Raw genomic sequence first — 24229 nt, forward strand, 5'->3', positions numbered from 1 at the left:
TTGAGGTGTGTGTGTGTGTGTGTGTGAATGGGTGTGTGTGTGTGCGTGTGTGTGTGTGTGTGTGTGTGAATGGGTGTGTGTGTGTGTGTGTGTGAATGTGTGTGTGTGTGTGTGTGCGTGTGTGTGTGTGTGTGTGTGTGTGTGTGTGTGTGTGTGTGTGTGTGTGTGTGTGTGTGTGTGTGTGTGTGTGCACGAGAGGAAGTCAGCATTGTTCCAGCAGAGAGAGCGAAACGCAGATCCTGAGAAACTCCGGAGTCGCAGTGAGTGTGAAGCTCACATGATCCTGACGGACAGACGTGTGATGATGATGATGATGATGATGATGATCTGCACAGACGGCCGGTGAGTAACACACTTACTCTGCAGCTGATGGACACATGGAGTCTTTAATGAGGCGTTCAGTTAATTACACAACAGCCCGTTAGTGAAGGAGACAATGAGAGAAAGAGATTAGAGGAAAAGAGGTCAGCAGATTTTAATCTTCATATAGATGGAGAGAAAAACAGTAATCTCTTAGATCACATCTGCTGAACAACAGACAAACAACAACAACACACACATTTGTTAAGCTGTTAAACAAAACTTTATTTGCAGGACAGCGGGAGTATAATACAGCACCATAAGGTTAGTTTTTCTTATATAATTTAATATATATTATATTCTAATAATATATATATATATATATATATATATATATATATATATATATATATATATATATATATATATACACACACACACTTTTTCCCAGTCATCTCAATGGCAAAAAGTGTCCCAATCAACCTGAATTCATCATATATATATATATATATTTCTTTTTTTTTTCTTTTCTTTACATTTAGATTAAAGTTATTACATTTTTTTTATGTGGCCCGACAGTTCATATTTCTGAATAAAGTCTCATAATAATCCGCTGACAGTTCGTGCGCGTTCCCGTTAAAACCGCACTCGCGCCCGCTAGATTCATTGTTCTCCGGTAACGGGACAAAGATGCTCTGAGAGAGAGAGAGAGAGAGAGAGAGAGAGAGAGAGTGGAGGGGCAGATACTGACCGGTGGGTAACAGTGATGATGATGATGATGATGATGATGATGGCTTTATTCTGCTGACATCACATCAGACTGTCGGGTCACCGGGCGCGCGCGGGTCATCAGGATGCGGGTGTGACAGTGATTCTCGCGCAGGTGGGTTTGTGTCGGTGATGAACACGTTCTTTGTTCGATATTGCTGTCGCTGAAGGGTTTGGCATGTTGTCATATGTTTGTGCTCGTGTGTGATATTATATCGCAGTTCTGATCAAACACAAAACCGTGCAGCGCTTTCCCGACCCGGTCCTTTCTCTCTCGGTTCATAGATATTGTTTAACGGGTTTTCTGTGTCATAAACATCACGTTTCGTTGTGAAATCACATTTACACCGGCATTCGGGCACGCGCATCAGGAAACCGCGTTCACTGCAACAATAACAGTGCTCGTTATATTCCTGTCAGTGATGATTTTTCAGTCACGACAGATTTGATATTACATTTTCGATTTATATTAACATATAGCAGAAGCTTTTATCGGATTTATTTATTTTTTTGTCACAGTCGCTATTTCACCGTATCGATATGTACAGTAGAGATGCACAGATTTATACAGTAAGGCGCGTCGCTAATATTTATGGTTCAATTTCAGCGAGAGCTCTTTTGTGCATCGCGCGCCCTACATCCGCCCGCTCGCAGCTGCGCGTGCCCTTGCGCGCGCCCCGACTCCCATCAGGACAAAAGATCTGCAATATCACAGATTATCAAAAGATTATATTAATTATCATTTGATAATAAAATCTTTTCTGTAAAGTGATGTTTGGATAATCAATTAAATATTACTAATAATATCAGAGTTATATTAATAAATCAACTCTATAAAAGCTACAGCACTGTTTTCTGTGTGTGTGTGTGTGTGTGTGTGTGTGTGTGTGTGTGTGTGTGTGTGTGTGTGTGCAGGTGTTGAGTGTGTGTGTGTGTTGGAGGACAGCATGGCTCCTCGGCCCTCGTCAGGAGAGTTATGGGGGCTTCACCTGATGCCTCCTCGTATCCTGGTGGACTGCTGTCTGCCCAACGGCATCCTGGTCAGTCTGGAGTGTCTGAGGGAGGCTCCGCTGACCAGCATAAAGCAGCAGCTCTTCAGCGAGGCCCGCAAGTACCCGCTGTACCACCTGCTGCAGGTAGAGAGCGCTCCACTCATCTGCTCTAGCACACCACACAGGTGAACACTGCTCTGAACTCCCTCTCTGATTGGCCGACAGGAGGAGTCCTGCTACATCTTTGTGGGCGTGACGCAGGAGGCCGAGAGGGAGGAGTTCTATGATGAAACACGCCGTCTGTGTGACCTTCGACTCTTTCACCCCATCCTAAAGGTCATTGAGCCGCTGGGAAACAGGGAGGAGAAGATACTCAACAGGGAGATCGGTCAGTGCTGTCAGAGTTACCCGTCCACACCATAATATCGTTCTTATAAACCCAGCTGCGCTTTTGTCGTCTGTTGCTTTAACTTCTCAAGCTCTCTAAAGCAGGATGGATTCTGATTGGCTGTCATGATGACTATAACTAATGATAACCTCAACAATAACTATTCGATAACTATAACGATAATTATGATAACTATGATAACAATAACTTTTTCAATCAATAACTATAATAACTATAACAATAACTTTAATGATAAGTATAATAACTATACAATACCTATGATAACTGATACGATAACGATAACTATAACAACTAAAACGATAACATTAACTATAATAACTATAAACAACTTTAACGACAACTATAATGATAACGATAACAATAACTACACGATAACTATGATAACTATAACCTTAACGATAACTATAAAAACTATACGATACCTATGATAACTGTTACGATAACGATAATTAGGATAACTATAGCGAATAATTATAACAACTATAATGATAACAATAACTGTAACAATAACTATAAATAACTAATATTAATGACAACTATAATGATAACTATAACAATAACTATTTGATAACTACGATAACAATAACTATAATAACTATAACAATAACTTTAACGATAAGTATAATAACTATACGATACCTATGATAACTGATACGATAACGATAACTATAACAAATAAACGATAACATTAACTATAATAACTATAAACAACTTTAACGACAACTATAATGATAACGATAACAATAACTACACGATAACTATGATAACTATAACCTTAACGATAACTATAAAAACTATACGATACCTATGATAACTGTTACGATAACGATAATTAGGATAACTATAGCGAATAATTATAATAACTATAATGATAACAATAACTGTAACAATAACTATAAATAACCAATATTAACGACAACTATAATGATAACTATAACAATAACTATATGATAACTATGATAACAATAACTTTAACGATAACTATAATAACTATAACAATAACCTTAACGATAACTATAACTATAACAATAACTTTAACGATAACTATAACTATAACAATAACTTTAACAATAACTATATAACTACAATAACAATAACTTTAACGATAACTGTAATAACTAATAACAATATCTTTAACGATAACGATAATAACTATAACAATAACTTTAACGATAACTATAAAAACTATGCGATACCTATGATAACTGTTACGATAACGATAATTATGATAACTATAACGATAACTTTAACAACTATAATGATAACATTAACAATAATAACTATAACTAACTTTAACGACAACTATAAGGATAAATATAACAATAACTATATGATAATTTTAACTATATCGATAACTATAACAACTTTAATGATAACTATGATAATAACTTTAACTATAACTATGATAACTATCATGTTAACTATAACTATAATTATGATAACTATTGCGATATCTACAACAACTATAATGATAACATTAACTATACCAATAACTAGCTTTAATGACAGCTTTAATGATAACTATAAAAATATATGATAACTATAATAATTAAAACAATAACTATAACCATAATTATGATAACGGTAACTCTAACGATAACTATAATAACAATAATTTTAACGATAACTATAATAACTATAACATTAACTGTATAACTATGATAACTATAGCGATAATTATGATAACTATAGAGATAACTATAACAACTATAACGATAACTGTAACAATTGCTACAATGATAATTATGATAACAATAACTTTAACGATAACTATAATTACTATAACAATATTGTTCTGTTTATTCTCTGCGGTCTGTCGCTTTAAATGCTCAAGCTCGTTAAAGCAGGATGGATTCTGATTGGCTGTCAATGTTTTTATCGTTCATCATGTGGAAAAAGTTGCTCTGAAAGTGATTCCGGTGATATCGTTCCTCTAGTTGCGGTGTGGACTCTGATGTTCTCACAGAGTCAAAGCGAAAACTCTATTGTTAAAAGTTTTAAAAAGTTAAAAGTTATTGTTATTATCCTTGGTGTGAACGAGATTTTACTCTGAAAACATGTTGTGTCAGAATCTGAATCAGTCATGAATTCATATCAGAAGACAAGCCTCTTTTTTAAATAATTGATTTGATAATAAATTCATTATTAAGAGATCTAGTGGGTTTTATTTCAGTCGCACAGGGAAAAAATAAAGTTCTGAAGCAATAAAACTTGTCAAATGAAGACGTGGCGTGACACCATCACACTCCTCCCGTGCGTGTCGCAGGTTTTGCCATAGGAATGCCCATCTGTGAGTTCGAGCTGGTGAAGGATCCGGAGGTGCAGGACTTCCGGCGGAACATTCTGAGCGTGTGCCGGGAGGCGGTGGAGGAGCGCGAGGGAGGAGGCGCTCACACGCAGGCGCTGTACGTCTACCCTCCCAACGTGGAGTCCTCGGCCGACCTGCCGCAGCACATCTACAGCAAACTGGACAAAGGTGCGTGTGCTCGTCCTGTCCCTCCCTGTCCACCCTCCTCCGGCTTCAACCGTGTCTCTCCGCAGGCCGTCTGATCGTGACCATCTGGGTGATCGTGTCTCCGTCCAACTCCAAGCAGAAGTACACGCTGAAGATCGCACACGACTCTCTCCCGGAGCAGCTGATCGCGGAAGCCATCCGCAAGAAGACGCGCAGCATGCATCTGTCCGCGCAGCAGCTGCGGCTGTGTGTGCAGGAGTATCAGGGCCAGTACATCCTCAAAGTGTGCGGATGCGACGAGTACTTCCTGGAGAAATATCCTCTCAGCCAGTACAAGGTGTGTGTCAGTCTCTGCTCGGTCACGTCTGTAGCTCTGCTGCGCTGACGCCGTCTGTGTGTGTTTAGTACATCAGGAGCTGCATCACGCTGGCCCGTCTGCCTCACCTGATGCTGGTCAGCAAGGACAGTCTGTACAGTCAGCTTCCCGCCAGCGGGTTCATGGCTCCGTCGTACAGCCGGCGCACGCCTCAGCCCAGCCCCTGCCCCGGCGGAGGAGACCCCGGCTCCCCGCGCTCCCTCTGGGCCTTCAACACACACCTGAGAGTCCGGCTGCTGTGCGCCACATACGTCAACGTCAACATCAGAGACATAGACAAGGTGAGAGAGAGAGAGACGGTCTCGGTCATGTGCTCATCACACTCTGTGATGTCTATTCTGTCTTTGTGTGTGTCAGATCTACGTGAGAACGGGAATATATCATGGAGGAGAACCGCTGTGTGACAACGTCAACACACAGAGAGTGCCCTGCTCCAACCCGAGGTAACACACACTCACAGAAACACACACACACACACACACACACACACCGAAACATCCTTACATCACGATCTCTCACACAGGTGGAACGAGTGGCTGTCGTATGACATCTACCTGACAGATGTTCCTCGTTCTGCTCGTCTCTGTCTGTCCATCTGCTCCGTCAAGGGTCGCAAGGGTGCCAAAGAGGTGACCTTTAACCTTTCCTCATCCTGTCCGTCGCCGCGAATGACTCGCTGCTGATCTCACTACGTGTGTGTGTGTGTGTAGGAACACTGTCCGCTGGCCTGGGGAAACATCAATCTCTTCGACTATAAAGACACGCTGGTCAGCGGTAAGGTGGCTCTGGGTTTGTGGCCGGTTCCTCACGGACTGGAGGATCTTCTCAACCCTATCGGAGTGTCGGGATCGAACCCAAACAAGGTGAGTGAGGGATACGGCCATCAGAAGAGCTCTGTAATCTCTCCATCGAATCACTTTAGTAGCTGTAAAGGCTCATGAATACAGCTGAACGAGCAATGACACACTGGCCTCTTTAATACCTGGATGTCCGGAGCGTGGCCAGACAGGTGATCGGGGCTCTCAAGAGTGACCCCTAGTGTCGACACAATGTCTCCATTTCCTCCATCAGGGGACGAGGGTTACAACAGCAACCAAGACGTTTTTATGTTTTTGAAAGAAGCTTCTTATGCTCTCCAATGTGACACTATAATTGATACTAACTGACCAGCATATCAGAATGATTTCTGAAGGATCATGTGACACTGAAGACTGGAGTAATGATGCTGAAAATTCAGCTTTGATCACAGGAATAAATTACACTTTACTATATATTCAAATAGAAAACAGCTGATTTACATTGTAATAATATTTCACTGTTTTTACTGTATTTTTGATCAAATAAATGCAGCTTTGGCGAGCAGAAGAGACTCTTTCAGAAAAAATATATTGAAAAAATGGTTATCATGAAATAAAACAACTATATGCATCTATATTCACATTATAACCTGTGTGATTCTTGTGCAGGAAACGCCGTGCGTGGAGCTGGAGTTTCCTTGGTTTAACCAGACGGTGGTGTTTCCCGATGAGCAGCAGATCGAGGAACATGCCAACTGGAGCATCTCTCGTGAGCTGGGCTACAGCTACTGTCTGGGGCTGGTACACTCACACACACTCACACACACTCACACACACTCACACATGTCAGAATTAATCCTGAACGCTTTCAGGACTCATACTGAATCTCTCTGGCCAATCAGAGCAGTCGTCTGGCGTGCGACAGCACCATATCGCAGGCGGACGCCGAGCAGCTGCGAGCGCTGTGCAGTCGAGACCCGCTGTATGAGCTCTCGGAACAAGAGAAAGACTTCCTGTGGAGACATCGGTAAACACACACACACATGATGTTATGGTAACACTATACATTTATGCATTTCAGCTTACACTTTTATCCAGTGCCACCCACAGTGCACTCAAGGTTTACACTTTATCAGGTCATGCATAAGACAAATTTAAATTTGTCATGAAAGGGAAGTTGCATTCGTCTTTTCTCCTCTATTGTGTCGTATATCAAACAAGAACAAATGTAGGGCGGGGCTTGATTTTGTATGTGGGGAATTGATTGGATGGTTGTGGTTTGCTATTGGTGGATCTCATGTGAGTGACAGGTTGCCCCGCCCTCATCATCAGAGAAGAGAAGAGATGCTGCAAGAGGAAGTTATTCTGATTCAAGATTACCAGAACATGAATTTAAAACAATAATGATGTGCAGCGATAATCAGTGTTGGGAAAGTTACTTTTAAAAGTAATGCATCACAATATTGTGTTACTCCCTAAAAAAGTAACTAATTGCGTTACTTAGTTACCTTTTATGAAAAGTAAGGCCTTACTAGTTACTTAAAAAAGTAATCTGATTATGTAACTTGTAATTATGTAATCTGATTAAGTTACTTGTAGTGAGTTATCACCAACGCTGCCGATAAATCATTTAGAATAAACAATATTCCATTAAAAAAACAAGAATTGTGACTTTAAAGGATTAGTTCACTTTCAAATGAAGATTACCCCAAGCTTTACTCACCCTCAAGCCACCCTGGGTGTCGCCTTCGTATTCAACTTACGAAAGTAACGGAACTGGCGTCGCGTCTGTTAAGCTTTTTCCGTAAGCTAAATAGGGAAGGTGTAGGATGTAGCGTAAGCGTTTTGAACTGCGAGAGGCTTTATGCTATCTTCGTAAGTTGGATACAGAAGGTGTTCTGCCGGAAGCTAGATATTTTACTTCATAACTTGTTTAAATATGGATATTTTCTTACACAAATGCATTGCGTTGCTTCAGAAGGCCTTTATTAACCCCTGGAGCCGTGTGGAGTACATATTCATGACTCATACTCGTTTCCTGTTCACTGCCATTATAAAGCTTGGATGCATCAGGATATTTATTAATATTTCTCAGATTGTGTTCATCAGAAAGAAGAAAGTCATATACACCTAGGATGGCTTGAGGGAGAGTAAATCTTGAGGTAAACTAATCCTTTAACTCTGCTGCTAAAGCCACATCAACATTTGACTTCCGTGCAAAAAAGCTCCATATTTGAAGGGAAGATTAATCGTGTCTGTTCAACGTGTTTGCATTTCAGCCATTACTGTGTGAATATTCCAGAAAGTCTTCCCAAACTCCTGCTGTCGGTCAAATGGAACTCGCGGGACGAAGTGTCGCAGGTACGCATCTCCATCTCTACACAGCTCTATCCATCTATCCGTTCTTCACTCATCCGTGTCTGTGTGCAGATCTACTGTCTGCTGAAGGACTGGCCGCTCATGCAGCCTGAATCCGCTCTGGAGCTGCTGGACTGCAACTTCCCAGATCCGATGGTGCGAGAGTTCGCCCTGCGCTGCCTCATCCAGGGACTCACCGACGACAAGCTCAGTCAGTACCTGCTGCAGCTCGTGCAGGTGTGTGTGTGTGTGTGTGTGTTTCCACATTCCCCTTCAGAGGTTTCATGTGTAACCCCTCCTGTTCGAACCGGGACTCGAACCCGGGTACGCCGGCATGGGAGGCGGGCCCTCTAACAAACAGTGCCTCTTGAGATCGGGGAGTGAGGTTTACACGCACCGGCCAACGTCAATTACACATGTCAAACTTTACCCCTGACGTGTGTGTGTGTGTGTGTGTGTTTCCAGGTACTGAAATATGAGATGTATCTAGATAATCCGTTAGCGCGGTTCCTGATCAAGAAAGCGTTGACCAATCAGAGGATTGGACATTTCTTCTTCTGGCATCTGAAGTGAGTTCAGGCATCAATCTGTGTGAAAATTGGGACTTTATTTTCATGACAAACACACATTTAGCCTCCAGAGTCTCATAACTGTGTGCAACATTTTAATTAAAATCATTATAATCAATACAACATCGACCATGACATATAAATACTTTACAATTTACATACACTGTTTTCCAAATTATTATGCAAGTGACATATCAGTAAGATTTCAGTAGAATGAACATTCAGATTTTAGTTTTTCTAAGAAAATGTTTATTGGTTTATTTATCCATGTCTTTTTAGATAACTGGTATCAATCTCAGACAAAATAATTTGCCAGATCTATGAAGCCCTACTTAGAGGTTGTTCCACATTATTAAGCACATCACAGTTCTCATGCAATATGGGGAGGAAGAAAGATCTTTCTGAAGATGAAAAGCATGAAATGGTGCAATGTTGTGCAAAAGGCATGAAAACAATTAATATAGTGTGAAACTGAATGGAGATTATCAAATTATCATAAGATTTGTGAGTGATTTAGAGCACAGCAGAACTCGGTCAGATAAAGGCTTATTAATGAAAGTTTAATGTACTACAAGTAATACAATTCATTTTTTTTTGACAGGAACTTTCATTAATAAGCCTTTATCTGACCTGCTGTGCTCTAAATCACTCACAAATCATAAATCTCCATTCAGTTTCACACTATATTAGTTGTTTTCATGCCTTTTGCACAAAATTGCACCTTTTCATGCTTTTCAACTTCAGAAAGATCTTTCTTCCTCCCATATTGCATGAGGACTGTGACTCCATTGTTTCCTCCTTCTTATATATATATCTCATTTCTTTAAAAGACCTCTGAAGAACAGGCGAATCTCAACATAACACCGACTGTTACGTAACAGTCAGGATCATTAATATTTACGCCCCCAATATTTGCATATGCCAGCCCATGTTCAAGGCATTACACAAGGGCAGCCAGTATTAACGTCTGGATCTGTGCACAGCTGAATCATCAGACTAGGTTAGCAAGCAAGAACAATAGCGAAAAATGGCAGATGGAGCAATAATAACTGACATGATCCATGATATCATGATATTTTAAGTGATATTTGTAAACTGTCTTTCTAAATGTTTCGTTAGCATGTTGCTAATGTACTGTTAAATATGGTTAAAGATATCATCACTATTTTCATTTTTAAACACTTGCAGTCTGTATAATTCATAAACACAACTTCATTCTTTATAAATCTCTCCAACAGTGTAGCATTAGCCGTTAGCCACGGAGCGCTATCAAACTCATTCAGAATCAAATGTAAACAATATAACAGTATACAATACTCACATAATCTGACGCATGCATGACAAACACTTTGTAAAGATCAATTTGAGGGTTATATTAGCTGTGTGAACTTTGTTTATGCACTGTTAACCGTCTGGTTGCACAAGCGCGAGCTCCGTGGGCGTGGAGCACGAGAATTAAAGGGCCAGTAGCCCCTGAATCGGCTCATTTATAATGATGCCCCAAAATAGGCAGTTAAAAAAAGGAATTAAAAAGATCTATGGGGTATTTTGAGCTGAAACTTCACAGACACATTCAGGAGACACCTTAGACTTATATTACAGTACATCTTTTTTAAAAAAGTTCTAGGGCACCTTTAATAATGCGGAACAACCTCTAAGTAGGGTTTCCATAGATCTGGCAAATTATTTTGTCTGAGATTAATACCAGTTATCTAAAAAGACATGGAGAAATAAACAAACAAACATTTTCCTAGAAAAACTAAAATCTGAATGTTTATTCTACTGAAATCTTAATGATACGTCACTTAATTGTAAAAAGCGCTATATAAATAAAGGTTACTTGACTTAATCATAATAATTTGGAACGCAGTGTAATATATATATATATTTTTGCAATAAAGTGTTACGTAATGGAAATGTTTTTGTGTGTAATAACTGTGCTGTAGGTCTGAGATGCACAATAAGACGGTGTCGCGGCGGTTCGGTCTGCTGTTGGAGGCCTTCTGTCGCGCGTGTGGCATGTATCTGAAACACCTGAACAGACAGGTGGAGGCCATGGACAAGCTGGTGAACCTCACGGACACACTCAAACAGGAGAAGAAAGACGAGACGCAGAAGGTGCTTATTTTTGGACGGTTTCAGCATTCACAGGATGAAGGTTTGACTCACTGGACTCCAGATACGACTGGACATCTGAAAGACACACAGATGAAAAGTGACTAACCTGGTCCAGTGATTATGTCATCATCCTGCTGAGACTCAATACTGCATTTGATTGGTTCATGAAGCTCATGCTGCACTCTGATTGGCTGTTGCAGACTCAGATGAAGTTCCTGGTGGAGCACATGTCCCGTCCAGATTACATGGAGGCGCTGCAGGGGTTTGTTTCTCCTCTGAACCCTGTTCACCAGCTGGGGAATCTCAGGTACACACACACGCACACTCACGCACACACACACACACACACACACACACACACACACGACTCGAGCGCAAGTGCCGTCTGTGTGTCTCAGGTTGGAGGAGTGTCGTATCATGTCTTCAGCCAAGCGGCCGCTGTGGTTAAACTGGGAGAATCCAGATATCATGAGCGAGCTGCTCTTCACCAACAACGAGATCATCTTTAAGAACGGAGACGGTGAGCTGTGTGTTTGAGCTGTGAGTGTGTTACTGCACCACGTCCGAGTTATTATAACACACTGCTGTGTGTGATGCAGATCTACGGCAAGACATGCTGACGCTGCAGATTATTAAAATCATGGAGAATATCTGGCAGAATCAGGGGCTGGACCTGCGGTGAGTCCACCAATCACAGCCCACTACTCACACACATCCACCAATCAGCAGACAGCTGGGTAACTCACGTGTGTGTGTATGTGTGTGTGTGTGTAGAATGCTGCCGTACGGCTGTCTGTCCATCGGCGACTGCGTCGGCCTCATCGAGGTGGTGAAGAACTCTCACACCATCATGCAGATTCAGTGTAAAGGAGGCCTGAAGGGGGCGCTGCAGTTCAACAGCAACACACTGCACCACTGGATCAAAGAGAAGAACAAGGGAGAGGCGTAAGAAACACACATGCCGAGTTCTGACACTCTTTCTGCCATAGAAAGATATGCTAAAAATACATGTACACTATATACACTTCAGGAAATGATTTCCAGCACAAATATCTGAACATTTTTAAATCAAGATACATTTACTGGAGAAGAGAAATAGAAAGATATTAAGTTAATGCAAGTTATGTTTTCCACCATCATGTCCCTTCAGGAGCTCCACAGAAGTACAATCCCATAATTCAATTAAAAACATAAGTTGAAGTAATGTAAAGGGATGGCTTGAACAAAAGTAGATGAACACATGTAATGTCGTCCGTCTCTCTCTCAGGTACGACAGAGCCATTGATTTGTTCACGCGCTCGTGCGCTGGATACTGCGTGGCCACGTTCATTCTGGGCATCGGTGACAGACACAACAGCAACATCATGGTGAAGGAGAACGGACAGGTACGCCAGCCAATCACTGACGAGAGTCAGCTATAATCAGAACGCTCCAACCAATCAGAGAGAACCAGAAATTACAACATTATAACAAAGAAATCACAAAACCGTACATAAAGCTGTCAATGTTGCAAAATTGATCAAATATTAAATTAATTTAGTTCAGTTCAAGTTGATTCAATTCAGTTCAATAACAGTGTCAATGTTGCAAATTTCATCAATTACGAAACAAATTTGATTCAATTCAGTTCAATAACGGTGTCAGACATGTTGCAAATTTCATCAATTATAAAACAAATTTGATTCAAGTCAATATGATTCAATTCCGTTCAATAACAGTCAGTGTTGCAAATTTAATCAATTATGAAACAAATTCGATTCAGTTCAGTTTGATTCAATTCAGTTCAATAACAGTGTCAATGTGGCAAAGTTCATCAATTATTAAACAAATTCAGATTCAGCTGTAAAGCAGCTCTACAGAAGACAATAGAATCATTATTCAGATCAATTCAGTTCAATTTGATTCAATTCAGTTCAAGTTTGCAGTCAGATTGATAACATTACTCAATATTACTTGTCTTTTAAACCCCAGCGTGTGTTCAGACTCAACAAACACTCACACTGATCATGTGATCGTGTTTCTTTGCAGCTGTTCCATATCGACTTTGGTCACTTCCTGGACCATAAAAAGAAGAAATTTGGATACAAACGAGAGCGAGTTCCTTTCGTGCTCACACAAGACTTCCTCATCGTCATCAGCAAGGGTGTGCAGGAGTGCAGCAAGACCAAAGAGTTCGAGAGGTGCGCACACACACACACACACACACTCACTGTACAGCACATGTGTGTAGTATGTTGCAGTGTGTGTGCTGCTCTCACTCTGTGTGTGTCTCAGGTTTCAGGAGATGTGTTATAAGGCGTATCTGGCCATCCGTCAGCACGCCAGCCTCTTCATCAACCTCTTCTCTCTGCTGTTGGGTTGTGGGATGCCTGAGCTGCAGAGTTTCGATGACATCGCATATCTGCGCAAGACGCTGGCGCTGGAGAAGAACCAGCAGGACGCGCTGGAGTACTTCACCAAACAGATGAACGACGCCCATCATGGAGGATGGACCACCAAGATGGACTGGATATTCCACACCATCAGACACATGCCCAACGAGCACTGACACACACACACACACACACACACACACACACACACACACACACACACACACACACACACACACACACACACACACACACACACACACACACACACACACACACACACACACACACACACACACACTATATTCATATCTCATCCCACAATTACAAGCAACATGGAAGAAATTATACTTTCTATAAAGAAAATCAAGTCTGTTTTTAGAACCAGTACGATTTTTTTTTTTATTATTATTTTCATGATAATTAAACTCAATTAGTCCAAATTCTCATTAGAGATGATCTATTATTTAAATAGTATTTATATGTCATGATAGTATTTTTTTAATACCGTTTTGTATTTGTATTTTTTGTTTTGTACGTTGTTCTGCAGTATTTATGAATCTCTAATGAGAATTATGGATGTGTAAATGTGGTTCTGAAAGCAGGTTTTCTTTTCTTCCTGCTGAATATCAACCGTGTATTTCTGCGGTTTGGGCCGAAACAGACATCGACTGGTTTTCTCTGCTCACAACAGCTAGGTTAAACAGCGGCAGCGATGCGTCCATGTGACAGTCACGTGCCCTTCAACAGGACCAGCACTTTGATGTGTCCCAACTTCCTGTTTCAACAGGAAATGCGTCGGAAAAACCGTGGGCAGCTATGAAAATGAGCTGCACTGAACGTTAACTGAACACTAACTGGAAACCACACACACACACACCGACTGATACTGTGAGTGACTTTAAAAAGCAACAGGAAGTTCCTCAGAAACTCAGTCTGACACCACAAAGACTCATGGGAAACCACTACATGAGGTATTCTGAGTGACAGAGACAAGCCTTCGCTCAGTTCAATAGAGTTTACAGTCCTCCTCAGGGTATCAAGGTCAAAGGTCAAGCTTTGATTGGCACTGCCACCTTTAAACCAAACAGCAAGAGAGGTCAAATCAAAGACGCTACCCAAAATGCACTGCGGCGGACAGCTCTGATTACTCCGCTAGTCTTCCACACAATAAAGAGCTTATGCATGGCTGGACAGAACAATTAGCATGTTCAAAGATATTCTACTGCAATTCTGTTTTCTCTGTTTGGATGTGACACTGTGAGAAGCGATGAAATTCAGGCAATCTGCGAGTTTACAATCAGTGAATCAGAACCAGCCAATTCGAATTCTGCGAGATCACAATCTAACAATCACTGATTAGTTCATCCATTTTACTTGCTTAAATTTTGAATTCCCAGCTAACAAAAATGTTATTTTATTTAATGTTATCTGAATGTTCAAAATGTTTTTGCTTGGTTATATGTGAACACTGAAGGAACATTCCATTTGATCATTCTTCAAACGTTATGGGAACGTTACTTTTGAATGTTCTCTGAACGTTCTGAAACAAGTAGTGACATTTAAAAATGTTAGATGTAAAAACACATCGTGAATGATGAATAAATACGATTCTGGACGTGTTTCTGTAAGTGCATGAATCATGTTTATTTGATTTCGTGTGCTGTTTGTGTGAGCACAGACGCACTGAACTTCAGAGCAATAACACACACAAGCACAGACGTAGATGTAGTAATGAAATCACTGTACTGTAATGATGATGATGATGATGAAAGCGGCTCTGGGTCCAATCAGGAGTTCTGGGTGTTTGTTAGTGGATGTTTAGTGTTTTACAGGCCGTAATGGGTCATTTAATAAACTTTTTTTAAATATAAGGGCTGGTGGGTTATTTCTGAGTGTTTAAAGGCCCGTTCACAGCAGGGACAGGAACACTGAAGGTGAGGTCACACTAGTGATTGTGTGCTGTCTGTAGCGATGTATGAAGCACAGCTCACAGTGAAGCCACTTTAAAAACTCATAATTCTGACTCTATTTGTCAGATTTATGATTATAATTCACAATTCTGACTTTATTTCTCATAATTTCAAATTTTTTTATTTATTTCACAATTTTGACTATTTCTTGTAATTACAAGTTTATTTTGCAATTCTGACTTTTTTCTCACCTATTACAAGTTTATTTCGCAATATTGACTTTATTTCTTTTAATTGCAGTTTATTTTGCAATTTTGACTTTATTTCTCACAATTACGAGTTTATTTCACAAATCTATTTCTTGTAATTACAAGTTTATTTCACAATTTTGACTCTATTTCTTGTAATTACAAGTTTATTTCGCAATTCTGACTTAAAATCGTAATTGGTGAGAAATAATTTCAAAATTCTGACTTTATTTCTTGTTATTGAGTTTTTCACAATTATGATTTTATTTCTTGTAATTACAAGTTTATTGTGCAATTCTGACTTTATTTCTTGTAATTACAAGTTTATTGTGCAATTCTGACTTTATTTCTCACTATGAGTTTATTTCACAATATTGACTTTATTTCTTACAATTACGAGTTTATTTCACAAATCTGACTTTATTTCTTGTAATTATAAGTATATTTCACAATTATGATTTTTTGTAATTACGAGTATATTTTACAATTATGACTTTATTTATTATAATTTCAAGTTTATTTCACAATTTTGACCCTATTTCTTGTAATTACAAGTTTATTTTGCAATTCTGCCTTTATTTCTCACCAATTACGAGTTAATTTCAAAATTCTGACTATTTCTTGTAATTACGAGTTTATTTCACAATTATGATTTTATTTCTTGTAATTATAAGTATATTTCATAATTCGGACTCTATTTCTTGTAATTGAGTATATTTCCCAATTCTGACTTTATTTCTTATAATTTCAAGTTTATTTCACAATTGTGACTCTATTTCTTGTAATTACAAGTTTATTGTGCAATTCTGACTTTATTTCTCACTAATTATGAGTTTATTTCACAAATCTATTTCTTGTAATCACAAGTATATTTCACAATTGATTTTTTTTGTAATTACGAGTATATTTTACAATTCTGACTTTATTTATTAGAATTAAGTTTATTTCACAATTTTGACTCTATTTCTTGTAATTACAAGTTTATTTTGCAATTCTGACTTTATTTCTCACCAATTACGAGTTTATTTAAAAATTATGACTATTTCTTGTAATTACGAGTTTATTTCACAATTATGATTTTATTTCTTGTAATTATGAGTATTTTTCATAATTCTGACTCTATTTCTTGTAATTGAGTATATTTCACATTTCGAACTTTATTTCTTGTATTTACAAGTTTATTGTGCAATTCTTACTTTATTTCTCACCAATTACAAGTTTATTTCGCAATATTGACTTTATTTCTTGTAATTACAAGTTTATATCCAACAATTCTGACTTTTGATAATCGAAATTGCAAGTTTAGATATAAACTTGAGAAATAAACGTGAAATTGTGAGTAATATAGTCAAGTTCAAGGAATTGTGAGAGAAAGTCAGGAACGTGAGATTAAAAAGTCGTAAATACCTTCTTTTTTTCCCCAAGATTCCAAAATTTGTGTGAAGAGAAAGCAATTGTTGAAATCTTATCATTATTGTTATTTATATCATTATCATTATAGTCCTTGTTGTGAACTAATAATTCAGTCCAAAAATAAATATCTTACAAATATATAATGAATCAACATGAACCGTATTTACACAGACGATTCCTCACAACAGTTCATAGGACTCAATGTTTTCCACATTCTCTTCTTTGATTGGCTGCTGTGATTGGCAGTCTGTGCTGTGATTGGCTGCCATCAGAAGGACGCTCTCATGTGGTTGCGCATGTTCTTCAGCTCCAGCTCCAGTTCTCGTATTTTATCATCTCTCTGCTTGAGTTGCTCCAGCAGATCTTGAGTTTCCTTCCGCTGGTGAAGCGACACCTGTGAGAGTCAAGCACAGAGCGTTACGACCTCTGACCTTTGAGAATACTACATGACATGACAGCGTTGTTTGTGTCTGACCTCCGGGGGTTCGGTCCGGTTCAGATCGCAGCATGTGCGTGAGGAGATCCAGTCATGGCTTTGGGTGTCGTCCTCCGTCCAGTCCTGCAAGTCTGCGATGATGTCAGGAGGGTATTCTGTGTCCTGATAGGCTGGTGTCTCTGTTTCAGTTGGGCTGGTGTTGAGCGCTTCAGCTCCAGGTCTCAGAGACATCAGTAGTGGCCCTGCAGGAGGAGCAGCTCGTACATCTTTATGACACCTTTAAAGGGACCGTCCACCCAAAAGGGGCTGATCTGCTACCATTTATGTGCCCTTAAAGTGGAGTCGGAAATATCATAATTATGAGTTCAGATCTCATGAATGACCAAGCATTTACATTTATGCATTCAGCATTCGCGTTTATCCAAAGCGACTTACAGAAGAGAAACAAAAGGGATTCGTCAAAGTTCCAACAATATTCGTAATATACAATACCAGCTTTTACTAGTGGGAAACTAAAGTTGTGACATCGTAAGGGGCGTGTCCATTTGAAACAGATGTAGTTATTTGGGTTTATTGTTCACAATATAATATTGGATGGTTATTTTAAGGCAGCATTTACTCGCCCTCATGTTGTTCTAGCCTGAAAGGCTTTTGTTGATCTTTGGAAACAAATGAAAATCGATTTAGTCTTCTGATGGGATACGATCGCTTTATGTGATGCACAGATTTCATTTCGTTTTTTATACCATGAATTTTTGTACTTTTTAAACTTTTGTTGATTATGTGATCAGGTTTGACTCACCTTTGTTCTGCCCCATCAGCCACTCGTCTGCGGTCATGGCTGGTTCATTGGCTGCTGTCATGGGATAAATATCCGCATGAAAACCCTCAGACTGCTGACAGAAACAAAAACATCACATTCCATCACAACTTCATTTACTTGGGAAACTTTCCACATACAGACTCCTCCCATAAACAGGCTCCTCCCACACATACACGCTTCCTACAAACAGGCTCCTCCCATAAACTGAGTCCTTCCATACGCTCCTCCCACATACAGGCTCCTCCCACACACACTCCTCCCACACACAAGCTCCTCCCACATACACTCCCCCTCACACAGACTCCTCCTATAAACAGGCTCCTCCCATAAACTGAGTCCTTCCATACGCTCCTCCCACATACAGGCTCCTCCCACACACACTCCTCCCATACACAAGCTCCTCCCACATACACATCCCACACACAAGCTCCTCCCACATACACATCCCACACACAAGCTCCTCCCACATACACTCCCCCTCACACAGACTCCTCCTATAAACAGGCTCCTCCCACACATAAGCTCCTCCCACCAGCCCTCGTGTCAGTCGCGCTCTTACCTTCCGCGGCACACAGAAGCTCAGTGGCTCCAGCAGGTCTTTGACGGCGAGCAGCCTGTAGAATCGGAACACCTCGCACACGCTGATGTTCAGGCCACGCTTGGGCATCACACCTAAACACACGAGCCAACCAATGAGAGTCCAGACCGGAGCACAGCAGCGCTCATGTCAGCATCACTCTATATGTGTGCGTACCCAAGCCTCTCTGAGGGGACGGAGAGCGATATTCAGACAGGAAGTGAACGTAGGGTTTCACCGCACTGACCTCATAATAGCGAATGTTACCATCGCCCTGTGACACAGACACAGTTCACACTGCAAAAAATCATTTCTCCAGGACAAACACACACCGATCAGGCATAACATCATGAGCACAGACAGGTGAAGTGAAGAACACTGATCATCTCTTCATCACGGCACCTGTTAGTGGGTGGAGATATTAGGCAGCAAGTGAACATTTGTCCTCAAAGTTGATGTGTGGATATTAATCTTAATAAAACATCTTTTGCAAACAGCTCTTAAGTCTCTAGATCATTAGCTGTAATCATGTAATCAACTGCTGAACCCGGATCTCGCTCATATTCAAGCGCTGGTTACGCTCATGCTCATGTTTTCTCAATTATAAGCAAAAATAGCCATCATATCTTGTGCTCAGTAGATGGTGCTATCCCAAATCAGCTTATGGAGGTGATCATACATACCACGTTTCATCTCAATACGCCAAAGCGCTGCAGAAATATAGGCTCATGTCAATTCAGCGCCATATTCATTGCTGCGTTATACGAGAACGGTTCGCTCTACTAGAAAGCATTTGATAACTTATGGTCTGCATTGTCTAAAGACAATCTGTGCCAAATTTGGTGAAGTTCTGACTAATGGTCTAGGACTAGTTTGAAAAATTCAAAATGGACCTTTCCAGCCAGATACAGCATGTGTGTGTCGGCGTCATAAAACGGGAAAATGACCCCCGAACCTCCATCCAAATCCTCCTCCAGTAACGGCTCAGACAGATCCTCCTGCGGACAAACACACACACCATATAACACATCCGCTGAATACACACACACAACACTGAACATGAGTGTGTGTGTTACCAGATCCCACAGGGCAAACTGTCTCTGGTTCCAGCAAGAGTTTCCCGTGGACACCAGCATCTTCAGATCCCACAGGAACAGGATCTTGGACACTTTACGAGAGCCACAGCAAGACTCCTGGACGAGTGGAACATCACAGATGAAGTTTATGTCTTTATCGTAAGTCATCACACACACACACACACACACACACACACACACACACACACACACACACACACACACACACACACACACACACACACACCTGCAGCACTCGTCCAGTCCGCGGCTCGATGATTCGGATCTTCTTGTCTTTGCAGGCCGTGGCCAACAGACTTCCATCTGCATTAAAACTCAAACAAACCACCAGCTCAGAGTGTGTGTTTATCACACACACCGGCACCTCCGGTGCGTCTAAACGCCACACAAACACCTACAACACACACACACACACTGCTGACAGACTGATGGTTTCAAACTCTTGTCAGAAACATGATCTACATCCAGCGCATCAGTACATCAGAGACTAAAGGACACTAATTAATGTTTAAGTGGACATCGTTAAACAGTTTGAGGAGAACGGGCTCCTGCGCTGTGGTCTTCAAACAGAACGATATCGTCAGCTTGTGTGGACGCTAATATAGTTATCATTTAATTATCGTTCCTGGTGTGAACAGGCCTTTAGATTCCGGCCAAAATATGCTTTTGTAGAGGCCGCGTGTTAAGAGAGCAAAGCCGTCTAGGTAGACGACTCAGCAGGGAACAGTGTGTGTGATGTCATACTTTGCAGTCGTAGGCGGAGCTTAGCAGCAGGTCTCTGGCGGTTGGATGCCACTCGATGAGCGAAACCCTGCGGCCGTGAGCGAGCAGATCCTTACTGGGCGACGTCAGGTCGGCCTTCAGTCCGTTCGGAGGGATGTTCCACACTTTCACCTACACACACACACACACACATCTCGCATTTGTCTTTTTTGTTCCCACCACAGAATAAAAAAAATTTAAAAAGTTAATCATGAGTTTTTTCTCACAATTATGACTTTTTTTCTTGCAGCTGCGAGTGAAGATCATTTACTCGCCCTCATGTCAGTCAAACCTGCATGAACAATCCGCCGGATAAATGCACCTATTTTATACGGAAGCTTCTTCCTGCCATAAAAAAGTCCAAATTGTGAGATAAGTTTTTTTTTTTTTTTTTTTATAAACTCGCAATTACATCTTACAATTTTAACTTTTTTCTACACATTGCAATTTTTTTTTTATGTGTTCCACCATGGAATAAAAAGTTGCCATTTTTAATTTTTTTTATCTCAAAATTCAGACTTTTTGTCGTAATTGTGTAAAAAAAAAAGCCAGAATAGAAATAAACGTTTTATTTTTTTTTTTGAGATAAAACTTTGTTTTTTCTTTTATAAACGCACAATTGCAAGTTTTCATCTCACACTTTTGACTTTTTTCCACACAGTTCTGAGGTTACATCTCGCTTACATCTGTTTTTTTGTAAATCGGAATAAAACAATTAAAAAAGTAATTGTGAATTTCACAATCACAATTCAGACTTTCTTTCTCACAATTTTTTAGCTTAAATCTCATAATTCTGACTTTTGTTCTTGCAATTCTGAAAAAAATTGTGATATAAATTTGTAATTGCAAGAAAAATGAAGAATTTTTTTTTACTTTTTTCTCACAGTTTGGAAAAGTCAGAATTTTCTTTTATAAATAAATGGAATGGAATTATGGAATAAAAAAATGTAAAAAGTAATTGCGACTTTTTATCTTGAAATTCAGACTTTTTACTTGCATTTCTGAAAAAAAGTCAGAATTTTGAGGTAAGGGTTTTTTTTTCTTTTATAAACTCGCAGTTACATTTCACAATTTCAACTTTTTTTCGACTTCTCGGCAATCTGTTTTTTGGGGTTCAAAAGTAAGTTTTAAGTGAGTTTTCTTGCAATTGCGAATTAACATTTAACTTTTTATCTCCAAAGTCTGACTTGTTCTCATAATTCTCATAAAGCCAGAATTGCAAAAAAAAAAAAAAAAAATTTTGATAATTTTTTTTCTTTTATAAACTCGCAATTGCAAGTTTTCATCTCTCAATTTTTACTTTTTTCTCACAATTCTGAGGTTACATATCGCAGTTATGTCTTTTTGTTTCTGAATCGGAATAAAATAAATTTTTAAAAAAGTATTTGCGACTTTTACACAATTCTGACTTTTTTTTTCAGAATTATGAGTTTTAAACTCAAAAGTGGTGAGAAAGTCTGAATTGTGAGAAAAATTTGCCATTTTTTATGTTTTTTTATTCTGTGGCGGGAATAAGCTTCCATGTAAAACAGGTGCATTTTTCCATCGGGTTGTTCATGCAGGTATGAATGACGTGAGGCCGAGTAAATGATGACAGGACGATCGTTTTGTCATGGATACTGAACAGGTCACCATGGAAACTGACCGTACAGTCCTCCGAACAGGACGCGATGCGCAGGTCGTTAAACGGGTCCCACTTGACGTCCAGCACTCGAGCGCTGTGACCGCACACACGCGGATGCAGAGGACTCACACGGCCCGTCTGAAACACACACAACACACACTGACACACACACCCTGGACCAGAACAGGCTTGTGGTGTTGGGTCAAAGGGGGTGTGGCCTTACATGACGGACAGAAATGACAATGAAGGCCCCGCCTCCTGTACACTCTGTCACCACGGCGATGAATCGTGGATTGACAGCACAGAACTGGTTGTCCTGGACGCTGCGTGTGATTGACAGCCCACGGTAACACCGCCCCTTAACCGCCGCCTTCCCGATCACATGATGAAACGTCCCACGGGAGTAACGCTGGGACATCTGAAAACACACACACACAATGAGACGGGATGTGTGTGTGGATGAGGAAGTGGTGCGGTGTTGAAATATTCATCATGTCGTTCAGCACTGTGGTTTTGTTCCTCCCAGTGTGTGTTTGGTCGAAACAATGATGTTTTGGCTGAAGATCAGCGTCACATTAAGGATTTTTCCAGCTCATGAATCATTGAAAATCCTACAAATTTGGAGGATGAATCTTTAATGCTGTAGGGAGATTGCTTTACAAGCTGTTACAAGACCAAACATCTGACATTTAACCTGAAGCCATTCTCGCGCTCGCACAACTTTCTCCATCACGACACGCGGATCTCAGGCCAGCCTAACTCAAGTCAGTGTCAATGACGCCGTCCGTCAGCCGCTGAACTCACATTATTCAGTCCACTGAACCGTTCAGCATTTTCCACAATCATCACCAGCGCATTTAAACCAGTTAGGCCTAAAATACAATTAAATGAAATCTAATCCAGCCTACATTTAGGCCTACTACCAAAAAAACCTTTGAAGTTTTAAAGGCTTCTGTTCAAACTCATCCCCTTGAAAAACCTTTAGACCTCATTAAAGACTCACGCGTCACACGATTCAAGAATCGCGCTGAGCAATAATCTACAGAAAGTAAACATCTTAGACATCTTTGCACTGAAACGGTGCGTCCGTGTCATTAACTAAAATAATCAGCTTCAGAGTCTGAGACCACAGTTCAAAAAACACCATGACATCATTTGCTCTTGTGTCATTTCTCAAAATATCTTCTTTTGCTTTCCGCAGAACAAGGGAAGTCTTTTTAACATGATCTCAATGCAATTCGTAACCATTTTACAATTCAGAATTCGTATGAATTCACAGGATCTCATTTGTATGTTTTGATCGTTGCGTCCTTGGAGCTTCACAAAATAAAACAACACAAAATAACTAGATGAAGTCAAGATAAATGTTTTGTTGTTGTGAGAAAACAGATTTCACAGAAAATAATCTAACTTTCAGCAGTAAGAAAACAAAGTGTTTTAAAGGAGACTTATAACGCTCCTTTCACAAGATGTAATATCAGTCTCTGGTGTCTCCAGAATGTGTGTGTGAAGTTTCAGCTCAAAATCCCCCACAGATCATTTATTATAGCTTGTCAAATTTGCCCCTATTTGGTCGTGAGCAAAAACACGCCGTTTTAGTGTGTGTCCCTTTAAATGCAAATGAGCTCCACTTTCCAGAAGAAGGCGGAGCTTCAACAGCTCAACAACAACAAAGCTGGAGAATCTCACGCAGCCAAAATGAGGATTGGTGTTCAGCCTAAACTTAATTAAATAACTAAAATGAGCATTTTTTTTTACACTTGGTTTATTGTCAATGAAAACTAGAATAACGATTCTAGACACATTTAACTTTTGTTTCACA

At 40.0% G+C, this 24229-nt stretch overlaps 2 protein-coding genes across 6 annotated transcripts; one reads left to right on the forward strand and one right to left on the reverse strand.

Annotated features, from left to right (window-relative positions):
* Nucleotides 1-185: 185 nt before the first annotated feature.
* zgc:158659 (uncharacterized protein LOC791141 homolog) lies at nucleotides 186-13827 on the forward strand. Of its 4 annotated transcripts, none has more exons than XM_067372295.1 (23): nucleotides 186-342; nucleotides 600-624; nucleotides 1984-2204; nucleotides 2286-2448; nucleotides 4736-4945; nucleotides 5011-5261; nucleotides 5330-5581; nucleotides 5658-5743; nucleotides 5824-5929; nucleotides 6011-6163; nucleotides 6767-6898; nucleotides 7000-7124; nucleotides 8377-8458; nucleotides 8528-8692; nucleotides 8921-9024; nucleotides 10971-11142; nucleotides 11343-11449; nucleotides 11541-11662; nucleotides 11742-11820; nucleotides 11917-12087; nucleotides 12410-12527; nucleotides 13171-13322; nucleotides 13417-13827. In XM_067372295.1, the coding sequence occupies exons 3-23, from the start codon at nucleotides 2016-2018 to the stop codon at nucleotides 13688-13690; spliced, it is 3213 nt and encodes a 1070-aa protein (XP_067228396.1). In that variant the 5' UTR covers nucleotides 186-342; nucleotides 600-624; nucleotides 1984-2015; the 3' UTR covers nucleotides 13691-13827. The 4 variants fall into 4 exon arrangements, with proteins under 4 accessions (XP_067228396.1, XP_067228394.1, XP_067228395.1 ...); XM_067372293.1 differs by having other exon boundaries at nucleotides 187-342; nucleotides 595-624; XM_067372294.1 differs by lacking the exon at nucleotides 600-624 and having other exon boundaries at nucleotides 188-342.
* Nucleotides 13828-13970: 143 nt separating this feature from the next.
* coro2ab (coronin 2Ab) lies at nucleotides 13971-23940 on the reverse strand. Of its 2 annotated transcripts, XM_067372310.1 has the most exons (10): nucleotides 22631-23940; nucleotides 22429-22545; nucleotides 20766-20915; nucleotides 20248-20415; nucleotides 19818-20117; nucleotides 19102-19198; nucleotides 18907-19019; nucleotides 18327-18420; nucleotides 17564-17766; nucleotides 13971-17482 (listed from the first exon to the last, which is right to left on the reverse strand). In XM_067372310.1, exons 1-10 carry the CDS (start codon nucleotides 22823-22825, stop codon nucleotides 17357-17359), a joined length of 1563 nt encoding a protein of 520 aa, XP_067228411.1. In that variant the 5' UTR covers nucleotides 22826-23940; the 3' UTR covers nucleotides 13971-17356. The 2 variants fall into 2 exon arrangements, with proteins under 2 accessions (XP_067228411.1, XP_067228412.1); XM_067372311.1 differs by lacking the exon at nucleotides 13971-17482 and having other exon boundaries at nucleotides 17626-17854.
* Between the last annotated feature and the right edge of the window lie 289 nt (nucleotides 23941-24229).

This window comes from Chanodichthys erythropterus, chromosome 20, assembly GCF_024489055.1.
Source record: "Chanodichthys erythropterus isolate Z2021 chromosome 20, ASM2448905v1, whole genome shotgun sequence".
Taxonomy (NCBI): domain Eukaryota; kingdom Metazoa; phylum Chordata; class Actinopteri; order Cypriniformes; family Xenocyprididae; genus Chanodichthys; species Chanodichthys erythropterus.

Bases quoted from the DNA above. Each gene is read 5' to 3' on its own strand.
- zgc:158659 (XM_067372295.1), top strand. From the start codon at position 2,016: ATGGCTCCTCGGCCCTCGTCAGGAGAGTTATGGGGGCTTCACCTGATG. The intron at 11,450-11,540 runs GTACACACACAC...TGTGTGTCTCAG, and splicing joins CACCAGCTGGGGAATCTCAG to GTTGGAGGAGTGTCGTATCA. The intron at 12,088-12,409 runs GTAAGAAACACA...TCTCTCTCTCAG, and splicing joins GAGAAGAACAAGGGAGAGGC to GTACGACAGAGCCATTGATT.
- coro2ab (XM_067372310.1), bottom strand. From the start codon at position 22,825: ATGTCCCAGCGTTACTCCCGTGGGACGTTTCATCATGTGATCGGGAAG. The intron at 18,421-18,906 runs GTAAGAGCGCGA...TGTTTCTGTCAG, and splicing joins GCTTCTGTGTGCCGCGGAAG to CAGTCTGAGGGTTTTCATGC. The intron at 17,483-17,563 runs GTCAGACACAAA...TGACTCTCACAG, and splicing joins ACCGGACCGAACCCCCGGAG to GTGTCGCTTCACCAGCGGAA.